Source organism: Dendronephthya gigantea, unplaced genomic scaffold (assembly GCF_004324835.1).
Source record: "Dendronephthya gigantea isolate DGI-Jeju-01 unplaced genomic scaffold, DenGig_1.0 000006F, whole genome shotgun sequence".
NCBI classification, from domain to species: Eukaryota; Metazoa; Cnidaria; class Anthozoa; order Malacalcyonacea; family Nephtheidae; genus Dendronephthya; species Dendronephthya gigantea.
The window spans coordinates 2,647,683-2,670,402 of NW_021163016.1; the positions used below are offsets into that span (position 1 = coordinate 2,647,683).

A 22,720-nucleotide genomic window follows, 5' to 3' on the forward strand; every position below is an offset into this window, starting at 1 on the left:
CTAATTTATTTTGTACGCTATTTTATACTACGCTATTGTACGGTATATAAACATGAATATCTGAATATACACTCCGCCAATCAAGCGGTCTATCTACGGCCCAGGTCCGCGCGTTCAGCTGGAACACGTGATGTTTCAGCTCGAACACGTGTTGTTTTACCACGTTTTGGATGTGAAAACAAGTGAAAACGCCACGAATACGACAATATGTGCACGGATAAGTTCGCGTTTTCAGATTTGATATGTTTATTTTTCTGTCTCTGGCAACTTTTAAATGGGAAAAATATTTTATCCGCCCTGATGCTCCATTAAGCCCGCTTTCCACTAGGCGAATTTATTCGCGCGACTCGAAGCGATAACTGAAATCCAGTGATGTGATTAGTTTGCGAAAAAATTCGCCGCGAAAAAGTAGAATCGCTTTCTACTTTTTATCTGTTCGCGCGAAAAAAGTCGCCCAGTGGAAAACGGGCTTTAAGGCGATTCTCCATAACGTCCGCTCCACCCGCGCGGGCGAAGCGCGCTTTCTTTTCATGCCGGTCACGGTCGCATGGGCGGATGACGCGGATAGTAATGGTAATCGCTTTTTAAGAGCAGATTTTCAAAGGCCGCTTGGCCCGCGCGGGTGATGCGGACGGTGAATGGAGAGTCGTCCTTATAGAGCCGCCGTTATTACATTATGAAAGGACAGACAGATAAAGAAAAGAGAAGCGTTAATCGCGTTGTACATACACAATGAAATTTTGATAACAAAGCGTTCTAAGGACAGCTGGGTGCTCAAGAGCCGGATTTCCAGTGTCAAGTTAAGAGCACTCTTGAGTACTATTCAAGTACTATTACAGGACATCGGCAACGAAAATTTTCATTCCCTGTAAAATCCTATCCACTTCTGGGTCAATGCTTTCAGAAGCCCGACTAACCACGCTTTCAGATCGAGTCACCTATTCGGTGTCAAAAAAAAATTTAACGTTTAAAGTTTACAATTGACAGTTTAAAAAACTAGGACAGAAGACAAGGCAAAAGAAGGCCGACTGGACTCCTCTTTGTGTTCAAGTTCTGCTTCAGAACTCACCGACAAAAAAAAGTGTTTGCGTACGTTTGCTTGGAGACGACACTTGTTTTGTGTATTTTTATGTAGCAATTAGCATTGTTCGATAGCTAAATAATCTCTGTAAATAATAACATGCGCTCTGGTGCAACATAAAAAGACAGGAATAAAATAGAGGTTGAGCTGCGGCTCTTCAGATGTCGCTCCTATATCACCCCCTTGACACTCCCCCAAATTGACCCGCTTAATACAGTGTAGTGTGATTATAAGAATGCCAAATTAGAAGCACGTCGGTGAAATACATGAAACAGTCAAACCGTTGTCAAATCGATGTTTGGTGAGAAGATCAGCACGAGAAAATTGTACTCAATCGAAGAAGTTTCAAAACACAATTCGCCTGGAAATTTATGGGTCGTGGTACACGGAAAGGTCTACGATATATCGACATTTGTCACTGAGGTAGTCAATGTGTTGTTGACAGAATTACTCAAATGATATTTACTCTTTGTATCATAGCACCTGTGATAATAATACTCCTTTTATCGCAGGATACATAAAATTCCGGGCCTGTAAAACATTGGTTCGGCGTTTAAAATGGTTCGCAATCACATTTCTTCAGCTTGTAATTTTTTGGTTTAAACATTGCCGAACGAAGGCTGGTTTCAATATATTAAAAATCATAATAGATTTTTCGCTTTTGGTTTACAAAATGGTGCAGAGCGAGTCTGGATTTATAATAATCATAGTAAAATGGATTCATCGCAGTTTTGGTTTAGGTAACATTGCAGACCGAAGGCCAGATTTTATTAATAAATTATTTTCTTGACGCTTTAAAAAAAATCTTGAACTGATGAAAATATTCAAGAGGGGTCGGTTGTATGAAAGCCGGATAGCGCTATCCACCGGATAGTGATTTTTCAACGGTTCTAAAAATGCTCGAAAAGCGATAAAATTTCATTTTTGGAACCAACAATTATTAAAGAGGATACTCGATTTAGGAATACTAAGATTTAATCAAAGTTATAGCAAACAACGGGCGATTTTAAAGCGATTGAAAAAACCACTATCCGGTGGATAGCGCTATCCGGCTTTCATACAACCGGCCCCAGTATTTTATGTATTCAACAGTTACCAAACTATCTTCCTTTTCCTTCAAACACATTTTTTTATTATATTTGTTTAGCATCCAGGAGGTGAAATCCCATTATATAATGTAGCAGGTAATTAGGTTATATTGAAAAGTTAGCAACTACAAGAATTAATTAACAGGTGTGTTTGGGTTAGGTTGGCACTTGGCAGTGCTAGTTTAGTGCCTCCATCCACCCCCCCTTTCTTAAACAGTTTATTAACAATTATTTTTATGCTGTTGTAATTAAAAGCTACTCATTCCCCTGTTGAAATTGAGTTTCAAATATTAGTCAACTTATTTTTTCAGTTTTCACTAAGTTTTAATAAGTAACTCTAAATCTACCGACAAGTGGTCATGTAATCCTGCATTTGTTTTATACAGGCGAAGATGCAACAGAGGCATTTGAAGATATTGGACATTCTGAGGATGCTATAAATCTCATGAAAGAATATTATATTGGTGATATTTGCAATAATAATGAGCCATGTTGAGATGCCTGGACAAGACTTCAGAGCTGTCGTAAAAATGTGATAGAATACAACACCCTAGTCTGATTTGTGAATATGTCTGAAAAGTGCCATTTATACTTTTTGGCTTGCACTGAGCAAAAAAACCTGCATTATAAAATAAATTAATTAAATTTGTAGATTAATGAGTAAATTTGTTCAACTTTCCTTAGCTTTAATAAAAGCCTTAGGGTCCTGTGTAAGCTTTCGAAATTATTTAATTTGAAATAAATTTTCAAACAAATATTGTCTGGTTTTTAATATGCATAAATTGCGCGCCAACACGCACGAAATGCTAATATATACTATTACGTAATATTGAGTGGCAGTCTCTTGCTCGGTCGAACTTTAGCCTCCCAGTCGAACTTTGATTTCTCTTTTATAGTATCTGTGCTCAAAATCTTTAAAATCTTCTTGTATTGAAACAGCAATTTAGCTTTTATTTCCTATCAGAATGTCAACGGGTAAAAAAATCATAACTCAAACTGAATTGGAACAGCATAATATGGGAAAATCACTCTGGATTGCGATACACAATCAAGTGTACGATGTGACGAAATTTTTAGACGAGGTAGGAAGAAGCTTGAATTTCATTGTTTAATAAAGACTTAAAGACGATTATAGTGTAGAAAACAACGTGCTCTGCAATGATTTCATCACAACTGTTGTTTATTTTGCTTTTATACTTTGCCTGCATGTACAAATTAAAGTTTTGTATTTTATACAATATTACAATTATTACATGGCCTAGGAAATATTTTTGGAAATGTACGTTCAAGAGTGACCATGAGATTGTGGATTTTTTTAATGCTGTGTGCGAGACACTTCAAGTGCATTTGGACTTGTGTACACAAAAATCAACCTATCTTTAATACTTTGCTTGAATTAAGACCCTTTTAATTCTTAATCACAAGCATTTTTGGAGACCTGAGTTTTCATAGAAAAACAGAATTTCGAAATGCGTTTGAAAGAAATTTGCAAAGTTTACTAGCTTTGTACCATTATCAGACTAATCAAAAAAGGAGTTGACACTTTTTGCTTATTTTCTGATGATGGTGAAATTTAAGAATGGAAAATTTTATAAACATTTGCAACTGGTTAAACAAGCAATTTGAACCATCAACCACAGCCATATTCTCTCAGAATAAAAACCATATTTTCCAAACAAATGCCTTTTTTAACAGCATCCTGGTGGAGAAGAAGTTCTGCTGGAACAAGCAGGTATGTACCATACAGAAATTATTTTTATACTATTGTGCTACACTTGCATGTACACTGTCCTTTTGCTGGTAATAAAATTTGATTAAAAAGTCATGCCAGTTATTTTTCAAATTTAAATTTTGCAGTATTCAGTAATCATTATGGAGAACCATGCTTGATATTCATATTAATTAGGCCATCTTATATCCCTCATGTTTTAATAAATCACCTTAATTTTAAAAGGACAAAAAGCAACTGAGGCGTTTGAAGATGTTGGCCATTCAGATGATGCCAGAGAGCTAATGAAAGATTTTCTTATTGGTGAATTGGCTGAGGTTTGGAAGATTCCCATTTTGTCCAGTGATTCTGCCAAATTTTGTATTTTTAAACTTTGTTTTGGGAACCAGAACGTGAGGGCATAATGGCAGTCAAATTTATGTTAGGGATACAAGATAAAAACTCTTATTCATCAGTATGTATGTGCTAGTATGTCATAGCTTTCATCAATTTCTTTCAGGCTGATAAAGAACCAGAGGTTGAACAGGTATGGCTAATCATAAATTCATAATCATTGCCCCTGGAGTCAGGTCTCTAGGCTGTGACATTATGCCATTTAGTTGAGCCTGATTTACAATAGTTTAAAGACAGATGATACTTTCTCAAGTAATCTCAACATTTACTCCAGTAGATTACTAGATTCTCTCTTACTCTAAGTATTGACAATGAAAGAGGGGGAAGGATAACTGGCTCACAATGTTGTGGGCTCCTGCCATTCATAGCAAACCTAAATAAATTGAATTTTCATTGAAGAATACAAGCTCATGTAGACTCTCTTGACATTTCATTTAAAGAGTGAAGAATTGCAATCTTCAAATAGTACAGCAACGTAAGTGAAATGAAACATTCTTTTTAATACAAAAGTTTAAAAAAACAGAGCAATGAACCACAATGTAATGCAGGAAACCCTCGTTTTGGACATATTTTGAGAAGGGTGTTCATGCAGAAAATCCATCTGGAAATACTGCTATCATTCTGAATACTGATCTACTTGGAAGCACGTATTTGTTTTGGATTCTGTAATGCTAATTAGAGTTTTTCTCATATTTAGAGCAATATCATGGCTCATACCAGCTGCTATAAGTATTGGAATTATTGCGGTAGCTGTATACAAGATGATGTCAACTTGACTAGAAAAAATCAACGAACATAATTTATGAACGTAAGATTTCTCTGACCGTGAGGCATGTTAATTTTTGACCATGTCTAAGGTTGGACTAGGGATGAATACTACTCTGTAAACTGTTGTAATAAACTAGTTAAATTTAAGACCTTTTTCAGCGAGCAAGAGTTTGCATGAAATTTGTATCAATTCTCATGCAGCTGAGGACGGTTTTTCAAAATGGCGGCTGGCCTTTTTAAAGTGACAAATGAAATGAAGGAAGTTGCTCAAATGCTCTATCAAAGGACATTGAAGAAGAGAATATACAGGTCAGTGGCATAGGTTACAGCCACTATTATATAGCTCAGTGGTTACAGCTACTGATATGTGTATACAGGTCAGTGGCATAGGTTACAGCTACTGATATGTGTATACAGGTCAGTGGCATAGGTTACAGCTACTGATATGTGTATACAGGTCAGTGGTTAAAGTGGATTTTGAAGAGGCTTCTTCTGCGCATCATCGGTTCTGCTCATAACAAAGGTATTCTTATTTCTTAATTTGCAAATTTTTTCCTTAATTTTGCAAAACTGCAGTTCGTTTGTTTTATAAGTATAGCGAACTAAAATAGGCTTAGGTATTCTGACAGTTCATGTTATACCCTGTAAACAAACGGTTTGTTTATTTAACACAATATTGGTTAAATTTCGTTCGAAATGGGACGTAAACTTCGTCTGTAAAAAAATCCAAAGCATGCTAAATTCAAGCTTCATATCAGAGGGGGCAACATTGTAATGATGGAACGGTTGCATAACAATTCAAAGTGTGAAAGACGTGTTTGTTTACATTACGGAATGTTATTCACATTTATATTGCTTACACTTTTAATTACATTTCACACCACTAATCACTAGTATAATTATATTAAAACAATTTTTCACCTCAGGCTAGTAAATATCGCCTCGATTTTCATCGAGATTCCGCCCTGGCCATATTCACCTCGCACTCGCTGATTTTTCGGAATAATTCTTATGTAACTAACACGTATGTTGATTTCAATATAATGGTATGTTTCTCCTTTCATTTGTCTGAAATACGAACATTTCATTTAACCAAACGCACCATGATGCAGCACACTTATAGAAGTTGCCCAACTATAGGAAATGGCACTTAAAATATCAGTGAAGCTCTTTGTGGAGAAAATAATCGAAATGTCGCTATTTTCTCTTTCAAAAAATTTCACAAACGTTTGTCTTGTGAATGAAGGTGTTTATCGAACAGAAATAATTTAGTGTTTAAAAATTCATTACGGAAATAACCTCCTGATCCTGAATGCCCCCATCTGTTTGTTTGTTGTGGTTATGTTTGTTATGCAACGTCACAGAGGAGCTACTTGGAGGTCGAGCGAAGCTGCCGTGTGATTGGCCAATATTCATCGCGGGGTTGTGTTTGGGGGCGTGTGTCGGGGCGTGTCGATTTGTTAAAATAAAAAAAATAAAAATTTTTCCTGGTGGTGAAAATCGAGCGTGTTATAAAAAAATATCTGCTATTAAGTGTGTCGTGGTTTCAAACTGGTTTCTAAATACATTGGATTTTACGCGGAAGTGTATAGCTGTTTTAAGTCGTGCGATAGTCGTGCGATATGCATCAAGACGATCAAGGTACAAGGAATAGAAAGTTCTAAAAAGTTTGTTGTAATAAACCGTACATAGTCAAGTCTAGAATCTTGACACATAAATATTGAAGAGAGCCCCATTGAACCTCGCATCATCGAACGTTGTATTTTATCGTTATTTGTAAAGTGAATATGTTCTCCTAAAGTATATTTATACATAAAGACTTCACGAGCAGGCAGAGATCTTTTAAATGTAATAAAACGAAAAACATAATATCACTGTCTGTTTTTCGTAGTAATATCAGGAAATACGTTATGATAAACCTATAAATGTAAATATTATTTAACGGCAATTTTATTCTGGCTCTTGATGTATCAGCCACGAACGGATGCGAGTTTATAAATGCTGCCACGTTGTTCGCCAGGGTTCATGTGAAAAACGAGCTACGTTTGAATATATAACACATCCTTGTTTCCACAACTCTATATTGTTAAAATATTTGTTGTATAAACCTGTGTCTTTCCTGTACGCGCATGTACCCACTAGTGTTTTAAGACCTTGAAGGTCTTGAGTTCTATAAAATTGAGTGACATTTGTCAATTGTCGTCTTTTATACGCTTGGTTCTACACCACTGATATTAACATCGCGCTTTTGTGTAAATAGTGTGTAAATCGACAAAGAAGCAACCCTGGGTTGTCCCAGTGTCAAAGACGGCGGTGAACACGTTTAATCCTATTCGAAATGTTGTTGATACGATGATAATCAAGCCGAATCCGGACATAAAAGTGATTAAACTAACAGTTGGTAGGTCTCTCTCTCTTTGTTGCATTGTTAGCAGATATTCAGTCACATAAAAGGGTGTGTGTTATTTTTACGAAGTCATAAAATTCTGGCGTTATTAAGCGGGGAGCTTTTACATGGAGTGCATAAAGACCACCCGCATTACGACGAGAGGGTTTCGGGTTTTTTTGGGAAAGTGCAATCATCAACGTGATATGAGGCAACTCTTCTAATGCTCTTGTCCAATTATTGATTTATAGTTTTATCATTTTTTAATAAAATTATGTCTAATCCCAGATGATTTATTCCCTGAAAGTAATTGAACGGAGAATGTTTTAACCAATCAGATGGCATGAAATGCATTTGCAATTATAATATCTCTGACCTCATTAGATGGAATGAAATGTTAATGAATTGGGTACAATTATTGAATACCAGGCCCATACTAGAATATTATGTTAAAGACTTATGAGAGACTTATCTGTGAGGGTCAAATGCAGCTTATGGAACTGTCTTGTTCTTTAAAACTGTATGGAACTGCCTTGTTCTTGTTCTGTCTTATTCAGTCTTGTTTACTCTAGTCCAATTCATGCGTTAAGTACATTTTAGGCAGTTCTATATACTGATTCACTGTTAAGAGTTGGATTGGTCAGATATTCTGCAATTGTTCCTTTAACTATGTATCACATTATACCTAAATACTGGGTTCAGCTGAGCAGTTCCCCAGCAAATGTAGGGTTCACTATATGATTGTGTATGCATTTTAGGGGATCCAAGTATTTTTGGAAACCTGCCTCCATGTGAAAAACATGTTGAAGCCTTTTCGGATGCAGTCAAGTCATACAAAGAAAATGGCTATAAACTAGCACATGGTAATTTCAGAAACATTGTACTGAGGATCTTTGGGATCAGAAAAGTCTTCTGTGAATGACATTCCAATCTCAGGGAAGCTAGGGGGGTTAGCAAGTAGAACAGATTCATTTTTTCCTATGATGGGCATGGCATAAATTTTGGGAAACTGTTGTTAACACTTGGGTTGGTTAGTGTTGAATATTGTCAAAATTGCATGCAGTGGCAGTTATAGGGTTAGGCAGATCTACCACTGGTTGCGTGCTAAAAAATGCAAACATCTATAAATTTTATCTTTTGCAATTATAGGAACCCCAGAGGCTTGTGAAGCAGTGGCAAGGTATTGTTCAACACCAAAATATACTGTGAACGCCCAGGTAAGATAGATTCCTTCAACCCAAACCTACATCTTATTTTATTGCTATGTCAATGAATGCTCGCATGCCTAAGATAATAAAGGCCTCTGAGGTAACACATATTTCATTCCATAGCAGTTATTCCAACCTCTTCACCGTCATTGTGTCTTTCTTCTCAGGATGTTGTTCTTACAAGCGGTTGTTCTGGTGCTATTGAAATAGCAATCGATCTTTTGGTGGATTATGGTGACAATATTCTTATTCCACGGCCTGGTTTCTCTTTATACCAATGTATTTGTGGTTCTAAGGGCATTGAAACCAGACCATATCAACTTGTAGTGAGTTTTGCTTGTATTTCACTTTTTGCTATCAAGTCACACCCCAGTCTAACGAACGATTATGAATTTATTAAAACTTAAGACAATCGATTTATTTCTTGTGGTAAAACTCACCTGGGTAACATTATTCCTTTTACAGCCAGAGAAAGGTTGGGAGGTAGATTTAGAGGGCATGTCCTCTCAAATTGATGAAAGGACTAAATTGATAGTTGTGATCAACCCATCAAATCCTTGTGGATCAGTTTACACCAAGGAACATCTGGAAGCTATTTTAGATGGTAGGCTTGATGGTGTTAATATATACTGTAGTCATGATGGTTGGTGGTGATATTGCATAAAGCTGGTATTATTGGGGGCGTTGGTGATAATATTAATGAGTCTACAAACATATTCTGTCTCTAGTTGCTGAAAAGCATCAAATCCCCATATTGTGCGATGAAGTGTATGCCTACGTTGTAAGTAAAGCTTCGCGTTGTCGGAATTAATGTTTTCTCCATTTTCTCCGCCGTTTTCCTTGCCTGTTTCAACTCAATCATTCGTCTTTTCCATCAACAGACATTTGGTGATCGTCCATTTTACAGCATGGGATGCGTAACAAAAAACGTCCCGGTTTTGACAGTCGGTGGCATTGCTAAGAGGTACGCGCCGCACAACCCACTGATCTTAATATACTACGCCATTGCATATAATGGCGCGAAAACACGTCACGCGACACGCGGGGTTTATCCTCCACCATTTAATTTGCCCATTCGGGACATTTTCTATTACTCTTGTAAAGGCCAATTTTTTAAGCGATTTTATGTGCGATTTTCTTCTTTTGGTAGATGTGAACGAGTGAATTTAGTTACTGATATTCAAGTAGGACCTCATACACATCAGAGCATTGGTAACTTATAACTCGTTCACATCTATCAAAAGAGGAAAAGCACAGAAAAAGGTGCACCTGTTCGCGGGCTAAGATACGTTCAGTAGCTTCCGTCTTTCAAGTAGTTCCAGGACTTACTCGTATTTGTAGTTGAAAACTTGAAATAAAATAAAAAAATTTCATAATATCCTAGATTTTTAGCTCCTGGATGGAGACTAGGCTGGGTCGTCATTCATGATAGAAATAATGCCTTCGGTGAAGAGGTAATTTCACGGAATTTTTAAACCACGCCTAATTCATAAATATATTTGAAACTAGTATCATGCTCAGCCACAAAGTGGCCGGGCTTATTCAACCATCTCGATGTCAACCTCTTGTGTTTTAAGGTAAGAGCAAGCCTCCGTCGTCTTTGTCAAAGAGTACTTGGACCATGTGCGCCACTCCAAGCCGCTCTTCCTATAATGTTGTCTGATAATCAACCGGAGTTTTTTGAAAAGCCCCTAACACTCATGAGGGTAGGTACATCAAACGTCGGCAAATTTGTTTACATTTTTCATCTGAGATACTTCATGTAAAATAGTGAATATTGTACCTTTATTACCCAAAGGTAGTGAATATTTATGCATTCTGATTGGGTTTCTAAAATGTAAACAAATTTGCTAATTAGTCTACAACGAAATTCCTCTTTGTTCCGGTCTGCGGTCGGCAAAGATTGTTTCTCGGAGGATTTTTGAAAGAAATTTCAAGTCTTTGGAAGCCACGCGAGAGATTGATCGCCGGAATAAAAGATGTTGTATTCATTTTTAGTCAGTCTCGGAAATATTTTACGACAGTTTCTCCTCCATTCCTGAACTTTTTCCTGTTCGGGCGTATGGTGCAATGTACATGCTGGTACGTAACATTGTTGTGGTATTAATTGATATGCGCATGAATAGCTTCAAAGATTATGACCTTTGGTCTTCGAATAAACCGAAAGAAAGTGTGCATTTTCCCCTGATTTTGCAATGAGAAGGAGCACGGTCCAACTTCAGTGTTATTTCTGTGTAAAAGCCACGTCTGTGTGTGTAAAATCTGTGTGAAAGTTAAATTTGTATTATTTTTACTTTGCAGATTGGCATCAACATCGACAAGTTGACAGGCATTAAAGATGATGTGGAATTCACACAGCTCTTAATGTCAGAGCAGTCGGTGTTTTGTCTGCCTGCCAAGGTAAGTTATTTTTGTCTTGGAAAAAATTGTTTCAGGTGAAAAGAGCCAGTTTGCAACCTTTTGGGGGCTGTATAGATAACACTGCCGTAATCCTAACGCGGGAAGAGTTTTATAAATTATTTTGTTGCGCAGTCGAAAGTCCAAATTCTTCGCCTGCTCTTGTGACCTCCTATTCCTGACATTTCCTGTCACCTTCAATAGTGCTTTCAGTATCCAAACTTTATTCGCGTGGTTCTCACTTGTCCCGTGGACATCGCGCGTGAAGCATGCGCGAGGATCGAGCGATTTTGTCAAGATCACAGAAAGAACTGGTTGCGAAATGGTCTTGACGAAAATTGTGATCATAAACGACGAGGAGATGTGCAATGTAATGGCATCTAATCCAGCCACGATTCTGCCGAAGAAAAAATATGGGAAATTTATGTTTGTCTTAGATATATAGTACAGTCAGTACAGTATTAAATATATACTGCATAACACAGTATTTAATATATACTGCATAACACACAGTATTTAATATATATAAATTGACCTTTGGTTTTCCCGGGCATTTTTCGTAGTTAAAAACAAATTCTTTGGCTAAAAGCATATTTCTTCCCTATTTCAACTATTCAAGGCAATTTGTCGTAATTCACATGTCGTACTAAATCGTTGTAATTCGTTTTTATGGCGAATTACTTTGACTTACAGAAAAAAACCGTATTTGCCCGATTAAGTTATTATAATATTTCATATAATGAATATCTTTATTATTTAAGAGTCTGATATTAACTGGAATATATATAACATTATTATTTAAATATAATAAATGTCCAAGTCGGCTCAAATGTGACTTTTCTTTCTCTAAATCTCTGAGAAATACTTGTATCTTATACCTGCATTTGCCTACGACACTGAGAAAGACCAAGGTTTTGGGCAGGTTGCGATTGTCCACCGAGTGTGTTTAATCTTTATAAAGAAACAGCAATATTTTGTAATCGTTTTACTTTGATCAATTAAGTATTTGCTCGGTCAAATCATTAACCAATCATTGCCCATGAAATATACTCAAAAGTCTGGCACGCTGTTGATATGTCACTCCAGTAACATATAGAGCGTTAACCAAGTTGAAAGCGGACATTGTTGGGTGTCCTTGTTGTTAAGCACTTCATCTGCGGCTTGTTTTCAACCTCGAACTTAGCGCGGGAACGCAAGGGCATACTCCTATTTTCTTCTGTTCCTTTTGGCAAAAACATTATTGTTGAATGTCGCGCGGTCTCCTCCATTTTCTCATGACTTCTTTATGTCGAGAAGTGTGCATTCAAGCAATATTTCATGAGAATGTTGATTCAGCATTAATTATACAATGTACAACTTCAGCTTTTTTACTTGCAAGGACCCAACTTCCGTTGTACTTCCAACTTTCGTTGCCATTGAATACTGCAAGTTTCAGAAGTATTAATAATTAGCTTCTAGTAAATATATAATGAACTTATTCTAGACTTACGGTTTGTTTCAAAAAGTTCTTTTGAAAGCAGTCTCGAATTCAGTAGTTTCCAAAAACTTGAAAATGACAGGTTTTTTGTTGACTACTGTTAATTTAGCCTGTTTCTCAACTCTCGTGACCCTTTCAGACTTCCGGATTTTTATGGCTATTTTTAAAACTAGAAATAGGGAGTCTGGGAATAGGGATTCAAGGAACCAAGATTCGTTGAATGCACGATACAATAAACGTGTTAACAACAACAGCGATATTCGTTGAATGCACGATACCACGAACAACAATAGCAGTATCTATTTTTATATCAACGTGACTCTGTTCATTATGAAATTACCATCCGTTTCATTAAGAAAACGTCTGATTGGTCTATAAATCAAAAGAAATGTCTGAATTTATCATTGTCTCGTTATGTTTGTTTACGTTGCACGCAAAACTCAGCGTCGTTGGTTTTTGAGTACGAATTTTTTAATTTGCATCGAAGTCCAACGACTGCAAGCTTCGTCAGATGGCGTATAACAACGCAGTGTTTAGCGCAAAATGAGGAATAAACATCGAATCGAATTGGTTCCGGTTTAATTTCATTTGGTTCTCATGTAAACAGGGCTGAAATAGTTTATAAACAGATTACTATTGTGGATATCATCAAGTTCGCAACAAGCGTTGGAACGAATTTCAAAATAATTCCGATCAATGAAATCCAAGAAACACAGAACTTCGCGGTAACGGTTCTTCGTTTCTAGTTTTTCAAGACGGAAGTTCTGAGACTCTCGTGATCAGCATTACGGGGAATACGAAGTTGACAATCAAGCTATCAACAACAGTAAACTAAATATCTGTCATTTTCCAGCTGGGTATCTGTCACTTCTCCGAAGTTCCTCCCCTTTCAACCGAAGCTCGCGCGTGATTGGTCAATACCTTTTATGGGGGGCTCGTATTGGGCGTGGTGTGGGAACGTTGAAGGTCGCATCTCCCGTATATCAACGTCTTGTTCACTGCAAAAAGTTGCACTTTGTCGTGACTTGTCAGCCGAGCAACTGTTCCGTCGTTGCTGCATCAATAATATCTTGAACATATCCAATCTCAACTCACAACATGGCTCAAGGTAAGCGTAATTTACGAATATTATCAGCTTAAATTTATTGCAAAAAGTTTGTACATACATTACTCTAAACTTCATGCTAAACTCTTGGGTTTGACTGCGGTGGTGGGTATCAGGAATAAACGCATATTCATCGCGTTTTTCGCGAGGTGAAATGTTTCTCCTCAATTGATGTCATGCAAAAGACTTAATGGCTTAGTTTTTACTTGGTTTTTGAAATGAAATAGAAGTAAAAGCATAGAAAACCGACAGTTTGGGGGCTTCATAATAATAAAATGATGAAATTTGTCGTGCTAAGTACTGCTGATCAACGACACGGTGTGATATATTTTTGGCAATAATAGTTCTGACAATTGTCTCCAGGCAATTCGTTGCTTCGCCCAAAGCTACGTAAACTTTTGGACTTTTTGCGATTGTTTAAATTTCAATCTTCCTGAATACGGAACGCCTAAAGGGTTCATGGAAATTGTTACAATTGTTGATTGTTACTTGGAAGTTTGACTGTCAATTTCGATGACGGGGCAGTTTTGATATTGAACTCGCAGTTAGTATGAGAACACGCCTTCTGCTGTCTATAGAATGAGCTTGAATGCATGCTTGCGCTGAAAATGCCCGAATTAAAGTTATGACAATGTTCTATCCACACTGTGAAAAATGCAAAACAACAAATGTGAAAGTAAAAATAAACTTGTTGTTTCTCTTGCAGAGGAAATTTTGATATAAATATACCGATAAAAAGAACTACAACACTATATAATCTGTCCAATCAAGTAGATACAGAAAATAGCATTTGAGAATTTTTAAAATACGTTTTTATAGTTTCATTTGTTGACTAGAATGATCACACAAGGCAGTTCCGCCCAGAGCTTTGTGTCTTATATGAATGTGAACTATCGGACCTTTTGTGCTTTTTTTAAACATGTGTCTGTCCTGCACACGCACTGAACAGGCGAAGAAATTCGTATAATTATAGTTGCAATCGCACGATTACTTGGAATCTTAATTGTTGTGTTTTTCTAGGGAAGGACCCCACCTTCGCGATAACCCGTATAATCAGAACATGCTTTTTGCTATTCCCGGAAGACGAAATCCAGATAGCTAGCTACTTGTACATGAAACGCCAGAATTACAATTCTGATAATACTTTATTCACACCGATATCCTGCAACACTATTAATAATTTGCAGTTTTGAGTAGATGCGGGATCGCTGAAGAGCATTTCATAATTTTGAAACGTCCTATTCCTTAAATAGAAATAATCAAATATTGAAATTTTAGCTAAATCTGCAACGTTCACAAATATCTGATCTCGTGCAGTTATTTATAAACCCTGCATGCGTGAATAGTATTCATGATATTCCAAAACAAAATACAAATTGTTGTCACATTCTTAACTCGACGGGTTGAAGTACTGTATTATGTTGACTTAATTTTACTTCTAGATATCGTTCAGATTCCAAAGCAAAAATAGCCGGGTTTTCTAGCGCACAAAATGTGAAATAACTGTTTCTGTCTATTCAAAAGACTTGTCCTTGCTAGGATTTCGTTCTCGATCGATATTTCAGATTATCAGTCCTTCAACAACACTGAAAAGTATTTTGAAGTTTCTCAGTGCGACTTGTAAAGGCCATGCAGCCATGGCCGAAACTGATCATTGGGAAATTTGCTTCGGCATCAGTAAGAATTCTGCGAAGTGCGAAACAATTAATGTTTCGTCGAAAACGCCAGCTGTTTTACCAAGAATATTAGGAATAATCATTAAGAGCGGCATTTTTTCTTGTAACATGACTCGTCGGACAAGAAAGCTCAGATACCTCGCCCACACTCACTTTACGGCCGTTCGTTCTACTTTCACATTCAAAAAATTGAAGCCAACTTGTCCGGGTGACATGCAAAAATATCACATAACATATACAGATGACATAATAACACGACCTCACTTACACAATGTCGGGTTTGTATCATGCATCATCAGAACATCAAGTTGTCTGGAAACTATAAAGATAATGAGCTAGGATAATAGGATTTAGCGTGACCATCAGTTTTTTATTTCGTATCATATTTCAACACGTTTGCATAAGCGTTTGCATAAAATGATCTCTTTCTTAACCGATGTTCAGGATCAGTTAAGAAATTATTTTACTTTGTCTTTATAAATTCGGCCAAGAAAGTACGTTACCGTATTTTTCCAGCAAAGTTACCTCAGCAAATTTTGAACATGCATGGAGAAACTTTCAATTTTGCATCCTTGAAAAATCATGTGCATATATTACCTCTTCGTGTTGACTAACTACTTGACCTGTCTAGATCTTGTTTGTATCAAGATTTAATCAGTATCAGTGAAGGAGTTTTTGCCTAAAATTTGATTTTTGTAATAATTTCATTTGAGCTATATTATTAACTTGGTCGTAACAAAGGGGGTATTCACACTGACTGTTTACTAAAAGTGTTGCTAATGCTTTTCTTTTGTATAAACACGCAGGATCCGGAGACAACCAAAGCCAATGGAATGTCTCGATTTCAAAGACGGCTGAGAACACGTTCAATCCCATCCGAAATGTTGTCGATACAATGACAATCGAACCGAATCCTGACATAAAATTGATTAGTCTCACAGTTGGTATGATTGATCAATACTTTCGTTTCAGCGATAAATTGCAGACAGTGGTAATGTGCATGCATGTGTTTAGACCTTCAGCATAGATGATTTCGCCAGGTGTGCTTTGCCAAAACATTAAAGATGAGATATGATACACATAGATTCATCATTCATTCCTGGTTTTCAAAGGATGCAATCGGCACATGTGCAGTGGCGAGAATCCTGAGCTAAGATACCACGAAAAAATTGAGAAAAAAAATTTAAAATGCTCAACAAATATGCCTTGCACAAAAGATTTGAAGCTTCAAGGCACACGGCAAAAACGAATCGTCTAAATTAATAACCGTCTTGATGCTTTTAGCCTCAAAATGGCCATTTCACAGCTATCAAATGTGTATGATGAGCTGCCAAAAGATTGCAGAATGCGTATATTTAAAAGAAAATTGAACTTTTTAAAGTTATTCAATAGTTTTCTTTTTGATAGCGATACAGAAATGCACAATTGTGAACCAGTACAGGGGTGGATCCAGCACTAGTGCACTAATTTGCATTACAAAACAAAATGGCTATTTTGAGCAGTTTTCTTGTGTCATGCAAATTAGTGCACTAGTGCTGGATCCACCCATGAACCAGTAGTTAGATTTTTGGATTGAAACTTCCTAATTTCTGTGGTGTTTTCCTATAGTATTAAATTTTAGGTACTGCTATAGGTAATAATTGTTTAGAATATATATATTCAGACCGAACCAGCGATGTATATATCAGTGTACAATGTTAGACAATTATCAGAGTAATTCCGGGTTCATTCAAACGATTTTGAAATTTTAGGTGATCCATGTGTGTTTGGTAATCTTCCACCCAATGAGAAATGTGTTCAAGCTTTTTGTGATGCAATCAAGTCAAGCAAAGAGGATGGTTACAGACCAGGACATGGTAATATTGGGAAGGGGGCCCCAGTCAGTGGGGGGAGTTGATTTAGAGAAGGTGGTGAAATTTACGCTCAAAGAAAATATGGCTCGCATTTTTCATCAAAATATTCGAAGAAATCCTTGCCCTCTACTCCCTAGGGTGAGGTTGCTGTCCACAAAATTGATGCTACAAATTTCACGATGACCGTATTGCTTTCCCAAAGCTGTGTTGTTCAAATTTAAAATGACACTGATGTCAAAAGATGCAGATATACCCTTCATGATGTTAAGATATACACACTCTCTTATTCAATATAGGAACACCCGTGGCCCGTGAAGCGGTAGCAAAGTATTTCTCCACGCCAGAATATACTGTGAATTCAGAGGTATGGTGTCTAGACTCCTTCAATCAATCTAAATAAATGCTTGTCAGTGTTAACATTTCTTCTCATTCGTATTAAAAGAAACACAGTTCAAGCAGTTATTTTAGCTTTCTAGCTCGCACGATGTCTCTGACATTTTATGGTCAATCTCTTCCCAGGATGTCATGCTTGCTAGCGGCTGTTCTGGTGCCATCGAATTAGCAATCGATGTTTTGGCAGATGCCGGCGACAATGTCCTCATTCCACAGCCTGGTTTCTCTCTGTACGATTGTCTTTGTGGCTCCAAGGGCATTGAAATCCGCCATTACAGACTTATCGTGAGTTTCGCTATCATCGAATTATTTTGATAGAGATTCCCATTTATGACTGATTATTGCTTCTCTCTACTTTCGCCAAAAAACCTCTCCGCTCAACTCTATTGAACTAACTTCTGTATTCTTGATCACAAAGCTTCATCGCAAGAAGTAGAACACACAAATCATCTTTGCCATGAATAAATCCCATGCTTCTTTCCCCGGGAATCACCATCAGCGTTACCCCAAGACAAGAGCAACTAATACACCTAAAGAAATATCAGCACCTGACATGTTCACTGCTTGAAGTTTAGGCCTGAAAGATCGGTCCAGTGCTAAAATATCAACCTCAAACCCCTTAATAGATACCTTGCGCAGTGAACTCTAATAAATAACTGGATCCTCATTGTTTTTATGTCATTCGCGGGTGGTGTCCAGACACGCGTGTTTGGAGGTGAATTCCCGGGAATTTCGGCTTTCCAAAAACAATGAGGAGGTATCGTTCCAGTTATTTGTTAGAGTTCACTGGCCTTGCCTCTGCAGAGAATCTTTGAACTAGTTAAACAACCCAAACTAGGTCGGTTTGTGTAATATACAGTTTTTGGTGTTTATTTTCGAGCAATTTTTGCGCTCCAGACCTCGCGTCGTGTAACTTTATTCTTATTACAGCCAGAGAAATGTTGGGAAGCTGACTTGGAGGCGATGACCTCTCTAATCAACGAGAAGACAAAGTGTATAGTTGTGATCAACCCATCAAATCCTTGTGGATCTGTCTACACCAAGGAACATCTGGAAGCTATTTTGGCCGGTACGTTTGATGGTGTTGGTAAAGAGGATGGTGCGCATTGGTGGTGCTGTTGATAAAGATGGTGGTTTTTATGGTGTTGGTGATTTTGCAGTTGTGGTTGTAGTAAATGATGGTGGTAAGGTGATAGAGGTGGTGTTGGGTGATTTAAGTGGTGTTGGTAATGAAGTTGGTTTGGTGATGGAGGTGGTGTTGGGTGATGTAGGTGGTGTTAGTGATGGAGGCAGTGTTGGTGATAGAGGTGATGTAATTGGTGATAGAGTTGGTGTTGGGTGATGTAGGTGGTGTTAGTGGTGAAGGTAGTGTTGGTGATAGAGGTGATGTTGATGATGTAGATGTAGTTAAAAAGTTGGTGGTGGTTGTGGTCATGTTTCTGCTGCTGATTCTTGTCACATCGATTCTGGTGGTTAAGATTGATGCAGGTCGGGTGCTTTGTTATTGTTGATCATGATAGTTAGGTGATAGCTGATGTTCGCCCAGATAAATGATGTTCCTACAAATATGTTCCTTCTTTAGTCGCTGAAAAGCATAAAATTCCTATCCTGTGCGATGAAGTGTATGCGTTTGTTGTAAGTATCAAGCCTCTGTCAAACAGGACACATGTGTCATGTTTTAACGTCTGAGATACGGAAAAGAGAAAATGATTAATTTGAAAAGAAAACGATAAACGAATGTGAATTCATCGAGTGTTTTGTAGCAGGCGATGAACCACTCTACTCCACTCTACCACTCTTTTCTTTTCTATCTTCTCAAAACGTGCGACGAATTGCGTCCTTTTTACCAGGTTTTACCGACCACTTCTGTTTTAAAATTAAAACGTTTGCTTGATTTATAACCCAATGATAATCATCTCCATCGACAGACATATGGAGATCGTCCATTTTATAGTATGGGAAAACTGACAAAGACTGTCCCAGTTCTGACGGTTGGTGGCATTGGTAAAAGGTACGAATTGTTTTCGACCATTCGTCTTCAGTGCATGACCAGTGTTTTGAAAAATACGTTTTCACCCAGGTTTTTGGTCCCGGGCTGGCGTTTGGGCTGGGTCATCGTTCATGACAGAAATAAAATCTTCGGTGAAGAGGTAATTCAGTTTTTATTTTTCAAATGTAACTAGCAACAGAACATTTTAGTGTTTGCACTTTTCAATCGCTTGCCTCCCCTTTCTTTCAATGAAATTATCCACCTCAAAACATTATCAAAATGCCTGGCCAAAATCTAGGTTTTCGTTGGACCAGGCTTTAAGTTGCTCAATTCGTGATTTCTTAAGGTGAGAGCTGGCCTTCGTCGTCTTTCCCAAAGAGTTCTAGGACCGTGTTGCCCGCTCCAAGCTGCCCTGCCTGTGATATTGTCTGAGTGCCAACCGGAGTTCTTTCAAAAGACCCTTACACTCATGAAAGTACGTATGAATGAAAATTTTATGTACAATTATATATCAGTAATATCAATAACACAAAACTGATCACTGATGCGAATCTGTGCATCTGAGCTGAATATTCAGCTAGTCAGTTAGGATAAGGGCGTAGCAGTTTGAAATTATCCAGTTTTGAAGTTTTTTCAGGTACAAGTGCTGTTGTATCGGAGGAGGTTATATATGTCCTTGATTCGTTTTCAGACAATCTCAGGAATATTTTACGAGAGTTGTTCCGCTATTCCTGAACTTTTCCCTGTGAAAGCATTTGGTGCAATGTATATGCTGGTACGTAACACTGTTGTTGTGACTAGGTCGACTTGTCGACTTTGTGTCGTGAATAAATCAGGCAGAGGATTTATAGCTCCCCTGATTTTGTCTTCAACGGCAACACGCCCTCTAGTTCAAAATTCAACCTGTGTGATAGCTAGTTGTGAAACTCCTGTAAAGATTGGTATTTTTATTTTGCAGATTGGTATCAACATCGACAAGTTGACAGGCGTTAAAGATGATGTTGAATTCACACAGCTCTTGATGTCAGAGCAGTCGGTGTTTTGTCTGCCTGCCAAAGTAAGTTTTTTTTGTCCCGGCAAAAAGGTATAATAGAACCGAGAGTTACGCTGCACGCAAATTTGGCTTCGACGATTGCGGCCAAGCTAATGTCCATTCACCCCTGGCCCGATTGCCACCCCACTAGGTTCAAGTCGTGATTTGTCGACAGCGCTCTGTGCTGATTTCAACGCAGAGATCGAGCTTTATTTGATCGCAAGGTCTAAAGTGTAAATTGTCGTGCCATGCCGTGCGTAATTTATTCTAATTTTATCACATTTTTCAACAGTGCTTCCAGTGTCCCAACTTCTTCCGCGTGGTTCTCACGTGCCCTGAGGACATCGCGCGCGAAGCGTGCGCACGGATGGCAAAATTCTGTCAAGATCACCGAAAAAGTGGTTAATCGACACGCTGGTAACCGGAACTCTATTAAAAAAATATTGATACAACCCAAATTAAAACGACTTTCTAAAGCGATTGAATTTCAATATCAGCTGATAATGTAAAACATTATACCGTTAAAGATGATGCCAAGTCCGTTCTGCGCATGTTCTGTTCATAACAAACAAAGCAAGATTTCAAAAGTAACTCTTGAATGTTTGAAATTTCAATTGCATTAAAATCAGAACATGACAAAGCTTCTATTATCAACTATTCGACTGCCATGACCATTGACCAGAATCTGGCACCCTACGCCTGGAGTGTTGTTGACTGTTTGTTGTGAACAAATGAATGCAAAAAGCGGACTTTACATCATCTTAACAAAACTTTATGATTATTATTATTATTATTATTAATGATTATTATTATTATTATTATTATTATTATTATTAAAAATAAAAAAAAGAAAATAAAAAAAATTATTATTATAAACTTTATGATTATTATTATTATTATTATTAATATTATTTTTATTATTATTAAAAATGTTATTTACAGATACTACCAATGTTATTACAAAAATTTAGTACATATTCATTCAAATCTGAATTGCAGTAATGTTGTAACACTCATACCAAGATCGTACATCACTCCAGTGATATATTTCGGTGCTCAATCGAGCCCAAGGTAGATTAGTAGCGGTTTTCACGAGTTTATCGTGACCTTCTAGCGCGCTATCTTTCCCTAGAAATTTAAAATGTCGAAAACTTGTAGACAAGCACGTGTAGTTTTTTCGTATTTTTCAAATGCAAAAAACGGTTTTGTCCTGCGAGAAGCAAGGTTGGCATTAACGGGAAACACGCCACGATCTTTTAGTGGCATTTCGAGTTTCATTCCTCGGTTAAAAAAGGCACAAAACTTTGAAATATTGCGACACCATTCCGGCAAAGTCGAAGAACCATGTGACCGTCAACTGGTGTACGAAGGGCCGCTATCTCGTTCTGTACAACATGTTAAAGTATTCTCGCTTTCAACAGCTCTTGCTACCATCATAGCAACGCCAATTCTAATGCTTTATGGAAAAGAAAGCGTCCCGCTGGTCGGAAAAGCTGCGATTGCAACTACTATTTTGCTGGCTGGGACGTCAACAACTTTTCTACTGCATTGGGTAACCAAGGTTTATGTTCATAAGATGTTTTATAATCCTGCCACGGAGTCTTTTATCGTCGAGACTATGTCTTTGCTGGCGAGGAGAAGGGAAACAGAGTTCGCTTTGAACGAAATCAGATTAGCAAAGGAACCGACTGCATTCGCAACGTTTCAAGCCAAAGGAAAGAAGTATTTTTTACACACAGATATGTTAGAGGCGCAGCAAGTTCTACAGTTTATCAGAGAGAATCGCACATGAGCAGTTTTCTTTCAAGGTTTGTATGAAGGGCTTGTTTTAACAAGGTTTCATCATGTCCGAAAGCAGCGTCTTCTTTAAAGTCTTCACTATAAAACGATGAATTTTTTGGTAAAATTATGTGTCCAATCTTTGTTGCACAATACATACTTTCCACACTGACAATGACAGTGGGATTGAGTAGGGATGTGCAAACCTACCAATCTGCTAAAATTTGAAGCGACACCAAACTTGTCATCTAAAAAATTCACGAGGCCAGCGATGCAGGTCAGCAGAACACTTGTCATTGGGGTCCATTTCAAAATTTAGGAAAAATAATAAACTTTTGCAAACTAAACACACGACACAAATTTA

The 22,720-nt window shown here is 37.5% G+C and overlaps 3 protein-coding genes across 3 annotated transcripts; all 3 read left to right on the plus strand.

The window, feature by feature from the left end:
- The first annotated feature begins 3,018 nt into the window (after positions 1 to 3,018).
- Positions 3,019 to 5,206, plus strand: LOC114516853 (cytochrome b5-like). Its single transcript, XM_028536441.1, has 6 exons — positions 3,019 to 3,251; positions 3,865 to 3,901; positions 4,124 to 4,215; positions 4,398 to 4,424; positions 4,732 to 4,766; positions 4,989 to 5,206. The coding sequence occupies exons 1-6, from the start codon at positions 3,135 to 3,137 to the stop codon at positions 5,065 to 5,067; spliced, it is 387 nt and encodes a 128-aa protein (XP_028392242.1). The 5' UTR covers positions 3,019 to 3,134; the 3' UTR covers positions 5,068 to 5,206.
- Positions 5,207 to 5,991: 785 nt separating this feature from the next.
- Positions 5,992 to 11,846, plus strand: LOC114516691 (tyrosine aminotransferase-like). Its single transcript, XM_028536235.1, has 13 exons — positions 5,992 to 6,700; positions 7,320 to 7,460; positions 8,204 to 8,308; positions 8,595 to 8,662; positions 8,821 to 8,979; positions 9,119 to 9,257; positions 9,382 to 9,434; positions 9,535 to 9,617; positions 10,038 to 10,107; positions 10,231 to 10,359; positions 10,652 to 10,735; positions 10,955 to 11,053; positions 11,255 to 11,846. The coding sequence occupies exons 1-13, from the start codon at positions 6,682 to 6,684 to the stop codon at positions 11,432 to 11,434; spliced, it is 1,329 nt and encodes a 442-aa protein (XP_028392036.1). The 5' UTR covers positions 5,992 to 6,681; the 3' UTR covers positions 11,435 to 11,846.
- A 1,679-nt stretch (positions 11,847 to 13,525) lies between these two features.
- On the plus strand, positions 13,526 to 21,384 carry LOC114516692 (tyrosine aminotransferase-like). The gene is made up of 13 exons (XM_028536236.1): positions 13,526 to 13,635; positions 16,115 to 16,252; positions 17,060 to 17,164; positions 17,458 to 17,525; positions 17,681 to 17,839; positions 18,485 to 18,623; positions 19,137 to 19,189; positions 19,483 to 19,565; positions 19,635 to 19,704; positions 19,891 to 20,019; positions 20,236 to 20,319; positions 20,503 to 20,601; positions 20,870 to 21,384. Exons 1-13 carry the CDS (start codon positions 13,626 to 13,628, stop codon positions 20,981 to 20,983), a joined length of 1,251 nt encoding a protein of 416 aa, XP_028392037.1. The 5' UTR covers positions 13,526 to 13,625; the 3' UTR covers positions 20,984 to 21,384.
- The last annotated feature ends 1,336 nt before the right edge of the window (positions 21,385 to 22,720 follow it).